Source organism: Monopterus albus, unplaced genomic scaffold (genome assembly GCF_001952655.1).
Source record: "Monopterus albus unplaced genomic scaffold, M_albus_1.0 scaffold127.1, whole genome shotgun sequence".
Classification (NCBI taxonomy): Eukaryota; Metazoa; Chordata; class Actinopteri; order Synbranchiformes; family Synbranchidae; genus Monopterus; species Monopterus albus.
In genome coordinates, this window is record NW_018128007.1 from 2,941,378 (window position 1) to 2,949,223 (window position 7,846).

General features: G+C 39.9%; 1 protein-coding gene across 3 annotated transcripts in view; it reads left to right on the top strand.

Annotated features, from left to right (window-relative positions):
- The window catches only part of osbpl3b (oxysterol binding protein-like 3b), a 30,333-nt gene extending 22,558 nt beyond the window's left edge, over window positions 1-7,775 (top strand). For 2 of the 3 annotated variants that reach the window (XM_020612802.1, XM_020612803.1), the window contains 11 exons: window positions 1,185-1,322; window positions 1,993-2,086; window positions 2,261-2,505; window positions 3,838-3,975; window positions 4,096-4,159; window positions 4,262-4,340; window positions 4,461-4,605; window positions 5,185-5,329; window positions 5,425-5,551; window positions 6,554-6,676; window positions 6,812-7,772. In XM_020612802.1, coding sequence (XP_020468458.1) covers window positions 1,185-1,322; window positions 1,993-2,086; window positions 2,261-2,505; window positions 3,838-3,975; window positions 4,096-4,159; window positions 4,262-4,340; window positions 4,461-4,605; window positions 5,185-5,329; window positions 5,425-5,551; window positions 6,554-6,676; window positions 6,812-6,908 — 1,395 coding nt within the window. In that variant the 3' untranslated portion in view covers window positions 6,909-7,772. Of the gene's footprint in view, window positions 1-113; window positions 135-1,184; window positions 1,323-1,992; window positions 2,087-2,260; window positions 2,506-3,837; window positions 3,976-4,095; window positions 4,160-4,261; window positions 4,341-4,460; window positions 4,606-5,184; window positions 5,330-5,424; window positions 5,552-6,553; window positions 6,677-6,811 lie in introns of all 3 variants that reach the window. The other variant, XM_020612804.1, reaches the window with a different exon arrangement.
- The last annotated feature ends 71 nt before the right edge of the window (window positions 7,776-7,846 follow it).

Sequence of the window (7,846 nt, forward strand, 5' to 3'; positions counted from 1 at the left end):
AGGAATGCAGTGACTGTACTCCCCCGACCCCCCATCATGATGATTATTAATATCTCTGTCTTTATTTTCATCCCACACAGATCTAGTCTAGAATTTGCCACAGAATGAACGAGCTGTCCTCTCCCTCACCCTTGGTCACTGTGGCGACAGCGACAATAAAAAACGGACCAGAATTTTCCTTACTACACACTCTTCAGGGAACACCGGCTCACAAAATAAGTAGTATTCCTGTCGATGAGAAACTGCTTCCTCTCAGTCCTGTAATTGTGCATTTCTCATAATCATGCGACCAAGAGAAATCCTTCTAACTGCCTGTCATGTTATCATCTCACAAGGGAAGCTTTCCACTCGCTTAATCAGATCTGCTGACCACAGACTATGAGCCGATCTACTTAATTATATCCCTGGATATTAGGTGAACACACAGCACAAAGTGAATGCGCCTTCTATGAGATTAACCCAGGCTAATTAATCAGTTTAAGCAATAACAAAGGATAAATGAGCATGTTCATTTTCATGGAAAATACTTCATGTTTGTATTAGACTGCATGTTTTTTTTTTGTGGTTGTTTTCAGAACAGTTATTTGAATCAGTTCATCTTAAATATGGATCCTGTTTTATGTCAATAACCTTAACTTAGAGTCAAGTCACAGGTTTCAGTATTGGACAAGAGTGGGTCTGCACACATGCTGAAATCCTGTGTGTCTGACCAGCCCATAATAATTAATAAAGTAATATACTGTGATACAGTGTCTCAAAATATGTTTGACTGATATAACTGGTCTCTTCCTCTAGCAAAATCCTTCCTTTATACAAATGTTAGTTCTGACATGTTCAGTTTTTAAAATTTGTTTTGAATTGTCAATTTACATGAATGAATGTATGTTGCATCTATAAATTCCTATAAAACAAACCATTTTATAAAGTTTACTATATACCTGATTGCTGCTTTTGAGAAATGCTCAGGGTTATGCTTTTCTTTTCAATAACATATTGTGATTTATTGTATTACAAATGTCTTTCAGTATAATGTATATTAGATTTTTGTGTGTTGTGACATTCTCATTATTCACACACTGTGACAATATTGTATTCTGAATTAGCTGGAGATTGCCCCCCCCCCCCGGTGATGATGTCGCCCTTTTCTTGTTCTTAATTATAGCTGTGGACATTATGTCTCCTAGAAACAGGACTCAGTGGATGAATCCCGTTCCCTCGTACACCAAGTATCCAATGAGAGCAGAGCTTCAATAGCGGAGTCTTTGTCTGAGTTCTTTGATGCGCAGGAAGTCCTGTTGTCCGCTAGTTCTTCTGAAAATGAGGTACAGTAAGTGTGACTGATAAACTGTTAGCATCAGCAGCTGTACTGATGTGTCTTGTCCTCAGAATCAGTCAGTGGGGTAAGCTTTGAAACATTTAGGGTTGCATAATGAAATTATTGCTGTTGATGGCTGCACTAATTTCTCTTGTTTACAGAATGTTAATGCCAGTTCTGCTGTCATTGTATTTTGATAAGAGGATCTGCATAATTCAGTGGAGAGAAAACATAATCCAAACAGTTGGGTCTAAAACAAAATGATCACCACTGATTCTGTCACCAGACAGTTTGTAATTTCTGTCTGTGTGCCTCTGCAAAGTGAGTTAAACTTCAGTGTTTTTCTGTTGCAGAGAGGCTGTCGTGCCTTTTATCGTAACATGATGGTTGGAGGCAGCTTAAAGACTTTATGACAAATCTGTTCATTCTCCTCTTCCTTCAGTGTTCATGTAGTATGCCTGATCAGATGGCAGCTGGAGTGGAAGCAATGTGAAAGTGGAAGTTAATGACTTGAATCTAAAAATACAGCAAATCAAGATGCAAATTTTTCCTGATTTGTTCATCAGGTCCTGAGGGACCATTCATCTTCCGTTGACATGGCAGGATGATGAAAGAGACCAAAGCCTTATTAAAATGCATCTTTTATCTGTTAGCTCAAGTTTGAATGTTTTCTTTAGGTGTCAGAGGATGACTCGTACATCAGTGACATTAGTGACAACATTTCCATGGACAACTTCAGCAATGGGATAGAAAGTGAGAGACCAAACTCAGGTAAAGTATGGAACAGAAAGCCAAGGGACATATACTGTGGGTTACATTCAGTAGAAATATGAATACAATACTGGCACTAGCGCAGTTACAGACAGATGTTATTTGCTATTTGACTTCACCACACAAGCAGCTGTCAGTCTTTCCTGACGGCATCTATACGCCATCTGTTCCCAGACTCCGTGGAAGAAGGCGCTGTCCTTTGTCAGCGTAGATCCTGTTTGCCCTCACCAAGCCCGGACAACTGCACCATCAGCCTGTGGAACATCCTCAAGAACAACATTGGCAAAGATCTGTCTAAAGTGGCGATGCCCGTGCAGCTTAATGAGCCACTCAATACCTTGCAGAGACTGTGTGAGGAGCTGGAATACAGCGAGCTCCTAGACAGGGCTGCTAACACACAGGACCCTTTTGAACGTATGGTGAGATGGCAAAGTCACATTTTGCTGTTTGAGTCCGTGGACAGAGTCTTTGACTTTGACAAAAGCAGTTGCTGTTGCTGAAGCTAGTCTGGTGACCTCTGCAAAAGATTTGTACAAACTGAAGCCATTTATGTCCAAAGATATAATTTCATCACTTTCCAAACCAGCAGGAACCTAGTTTAAAGTAGAGAGTTCATGCTGTCTCTTCAAAAGAAAGCGTATGGCCTTGGTTTCCTTGGAGTATTAAAGGAATAGTTCAACCTTTTGGGAATTATGCTTATTTGCTTTCTTACTGGGACACTTGATACCACTCTTATATCATCTCCTAAATATGAAGCTGCAGAGATGATTAGCTTAGCGTAAAGACTGGAAGCAGTGGGAAAATTCTCGCCTGTCTTTGTTTTAATGGATTTATACCAGCACCTCTAAAACTCATTATTGTAAAAAAAAATTTGTTAATCCCGAAATGCATTGTTTAAACTTTGGACAGAGCCAAGCTAGCAGTTTCTCTCTGTTTTCAGCTAAACACCTGCTGTCTCTAGCTTCATGGCACAAAGTCATGAAAGTGGTAGCAGTCTTCCCAGCTAACTCTTAGCACAAATGTAAATAAGAACAGTTATCAGATTTATCAAACTGTTCTTTAACTGCAATGTCAAAAGCTAGACAAGCCAACCAATACAGAAAAAGCAGGTATTACAAGCATAACCTGGCAATTACAGCAGGCTGAGGCAGAGTTAAATGACTATCAAGCATAATGTTAAGAGCCATGAATTACTCATTACTTGCTGCTGGCTTTTGTTCCTCTAGGCTGGGGACTCCAGCTGCCCCTTTGAAATCTGTTCATTTCTGCGTGGGAGGTGTTGAGATACAGCCTGTGGTGTCTCCTGGTTATAAAGTCCAAATGTGCAATATACGTACAATATATAAGTGTGCAATGGAATGTCTGTGTCAGCTCTACTTTGTGGCCTCCCATTATGATGTGGCAGTAATTATCAGTGCTCTCTTGACTCCATGTAACTATGGGAGGAGCATTTAGACAGACACTGATTCTACTCATTACATTGAAATGGAGAGGAAATTAGAACTGCTGAGAATCCAAATGGAACGAGACATTCATTATGACCCCATAATATGTGGTACTTAAACAATAAAATGAATTATATGGCTCAGAGAGTTTCTGGCTTTCTCCAGAATTATTTTTAGACCCTTGGGATTTTCACAAGGTTAACTTCATGTCACAGTTAAGCTTTTTGCTGCATCTCAGTTTCAATGACTCATTATTCTGTCATATAAATTGTAGTCAAAGCACTACTAACTGTTTGTCTTTTGTAGGTGTACATAGCCACATTTGTTGTATCAGGCTATGCATCCAACTATTACAGAACTGGGGGGAAACCTTTCAATCCTGTTCTGGGAGAGACATATGAATGTGACCGACCAGATAAAGGCTTTCGATTTGTTGCAGAGCAGGTATACATGGAGCTCATTATCTGTGCTGTCATCAGTTGCAATATTCTAGTTATAATGCAGTGAAAGCATTCGTTGAGTCAGTGTACTGACACTTCTGTTTGTTGGTCTTTACTGTGCCAGGTCAGCCATCACCCACCAATCTCAGCTTGCCATGCAGAGTCTAAAAACTTTGTCTTCTGGCAAGGTAGTGGAATATATGTTGTTTGGATCTCAGTGTTTGTAAAGATTACATTTAGCTGTCCAGGATGAATGTGTACATATTTTTTTTCTCTGACTGATTCTGTAGATGTGAGGTGTAAGAACAAGTTCTGGGGGAAGTCAATGGAGATTGTTCCTGTGGGTACTACTCATGTAACTGTGCCAGAGTGAGTCACTGGATACGTACACACAGACTGTACAAACCATGGCATTTAAAAGCAATGGCTATGAATGTCAAGGCAAAAGGAAATTTGTTTTTAATACCGTTTTAATTTATCTTTTTCTAGATTTGGAGACCACTATGAGTGGAACAAGGTCACGTCCTGCATCCACAACATTCTGAGTGGACAGCGATGGATTGAGCACTATGGGGAGATCTCCATCAGAAATTCCAGCAGTGACATTTGCCAATGCAAGATCACTTTTGTTAAGGTGAGAAAAAGATGTGAAAAGTTTGTTGAGTGAAAAGGTTCTACTTTGGGGCTGGATCCAGGATCGCATCCCCCCAAATGTACCTCACCACCACTGACCATGTGTTTGTGCTGGTAGACAGCCCCATATATACAGTGTAATCACCTTCAGTCATGGTAAATTCTATAGTTTCCATCATTATTCCATAAATCTTCGGCACAGACAGTGCTTTTCACCGGCATGCCAGCAAGAACCCCTGGATGTTTTTCATGCTCGATGTTGGAAAAGGTTAATTGCTTTAGTGTGTGCCCATTTACAAGAGCTCCTGGCACTGTGTGGCATAGCAAGTCAAGACGTGTCAGAACTCATCATGCATCCTCGTTTTTCATTAAACACACCATCCTGAGCCACAGTGTGCAGTGCTCAGGATGGTTTTCACAACAGCAATATCTGCCAGCTGCAAGGAGGACATGATCTCAGCCTCGTCCATTTCATAATCACCTATCACTATGTGCTCCACCCTGTGGAAAAGCCAGATGCCTTCTGTTCACAGTGTGGTTCATTTACCCAGATTTTCTTCTACAACTGTCAATTCAACAGGCCAAATACTGGAATTCAAGTGTGAACGAGGTGGAGGGAACGATCACAGATAAAAAAGGGAAGGTCATCCACAGACTTTTCGGGAAGTGGCATGAAGCAGTTTTCTGTGGAGACCCGCCTTCAGCCACATGCATCTGGAGAGCAAGTATGACAAGTTGCTTTAATGAGAATGCACCAAAAGATATTTTAGTCTCCTGTAGTAGTATCTAATCCACTGGGTGTTATTTGTTTGGGATGCAGATCCAATGCCAGCAGACCATGAGCAGTACTATGGTTTTACCAAGTTTGCTGTTGAACTGAATGAGCTAGAACCATGTCTGAAACTGCTGCTACCGCCCACAGACACCAGACTACGAGTGGACCAAAGGTAAGAGGAAAAAGTGAAAGAAATAAAAACAAAAATATACTTTAATTCATGTAAATGGATAGTTGTGTTCCTGGAAAAACCAGCAAGAGGAAGAAGTCCCACCCTTTTCTTCTGACTTCTCTCCAAAGCCACTCCTCCAAAGCACAATGCACACTGCGACACGCACACTGCCTGACTACTACTGATGTCAGGAAAATAACTCAGTGAGTGCAAGGGCAGTGTGCGCATGAGTAGGAAGTTAGGTTGACAGGCAGGTAAGCCATTCAGTGGTTTTGTTTGGGCCAAATAAAATTCCCGATCAGGCTTTTTTTTCAGTCCTGCCGCTGCAACAGATGGTGGATTTTTGTCTTTATGTTGTCATTGCATTTAATTTATTCATTGCCATCAGGATGAAAAAAGAATTTCAAGAAATGTAACAAAACATACTTCTAAAGTAAATCACCAACACTACCTTGAATGAATCTGGTAGTTCAGTGATTTCTGCAACACTATTTTTTAAAGATTAATAAAATATTAAAAGAAATAAAGCTAAAAGACTGAGATTTCTGCCAGAGAATTATCAGACATCTACTATAAAAGCTGCTCAAAGTCAGTGAATATCTAAGCAGCACATCATTTATAATCTTACACTACGGATCTCAGCTGTGCTCTTGACGTGTTAAAAAATGCACCCCCTACCCTGTGATCAAATAGCACAAAAATAACTGCATAACCACAGAGGCTCTGACATTCATAAAACTAATTTTAGCTCACAGTTTTAAGAGTTAAAGGTCTGTAAACTAAATACTCCTGCCACAACATACCACAGACAAGAAGCACTCTTCACTTTTTCAAGTAAAACATGACTAACCCATCAATATCCTGAGTTATGTGTTTTGCTTCTTATTTATAATTTGGTTATATCACAATAATGATGCAAATCTAAAAATAGGTACAGATTAAATTTGAATATTAATGTTTGATCATGTTTGCATGATGAATGTGTCTGTGTCTTGCTGGCAGACTGCTGGAGGAGGGGAACTTAGAGGCTGCAGAGGAACAGAAACAGAGGATTGAACAGCTGCAGAGGGAGAGACGAAGAGTCCTGGAGGAAAACAACATAACGCATCAACCAAAATTCTTCAGGTAGCCTAAATATCTAGATTTATTAGCTTCACACCAGGGAACTGAAAAAGTGAGCACGTTTTAGCTCTTAATAGCATTACGTGTCATCATGGTTTCTCTTGTGCAGTATTCATTACTGTCTGTCTGTCTGCACAGGAAGTCAAAGGATGATACGTGGGTGAGCAACAACACATACTGGGAGCTGAGGAAAGACCTGGGCTTTGCCCACATGGATTTTCCTACGCTATGGTGACCGCTGAGCGGCAACACATTTTCCACACGCACACACCTGCACAGCCTCTACTGTGATCCAGGCTGGTTCTGGTGATGTTTGTATTACAGTCCTAACATCTACATTCAGTACTGGTCTTCTCAATTGCAATTCATCAGTTATTGCCTTAGTAGCAAGTGCTTATCAAAGTTGTGTAAACATGTTTATGCAAGTACATTATGAGAATGTTTATTAATTTAAGCAATTTTTCCTTGTATTTTCACCTGTAACACTGTACAACTTAAACTGAGAAAAGGAAAACTAAATTCATTCCACAGCTCAACTACAAAAGCTTAATATGTACTGAACAGCTGGTCACTTTAGCGATTGTCTTATCATGGACATGCTCTACCTCTGAGATAAATGAGCCTTGATATGCCATTAACTTGTGTACATATCTGATATTTATTCTGCACCTGCCTGATGCCTTACTGGTTGTGTTCATATTGATCAGTTTATCTTTGTTGCATCTCTTTGTTGTTTTAAAAAAAATGTATGTTTTGTAAAGAATTGTTAAGAACAAACAAGAAATGTTCACATGATCCTTACTGAGCTTTTCTCTGTATTCTAACTGTTATAGCTGCTTTTTGCTATGATTGTGCAACTATGAGCAGCAGTAGTAAATCTCAAATCCAACCATTTTTCCATTTTATCCATTGTAACATTGTCTGTATGGACCCTGGGTTTTGGGACCAAAAATGTTCAAAACTATCCCCCGTAAGCTCAAATAAAATATCTTCATTTTGTGGAGTGATTTTTAGCCGTTTGTTCAAAACACTGAAAGTTTAAACTCCACTTCCCTCAGATGCAAACTTAATAAGCAGGGAAGTGTGCCAACAGGAAAAGAGAAGACAATTAGACAGTTAATCCAAAATGCTGCAGCCAGAGTACTGACAGGAACTAGCAAGAGAGATCATATC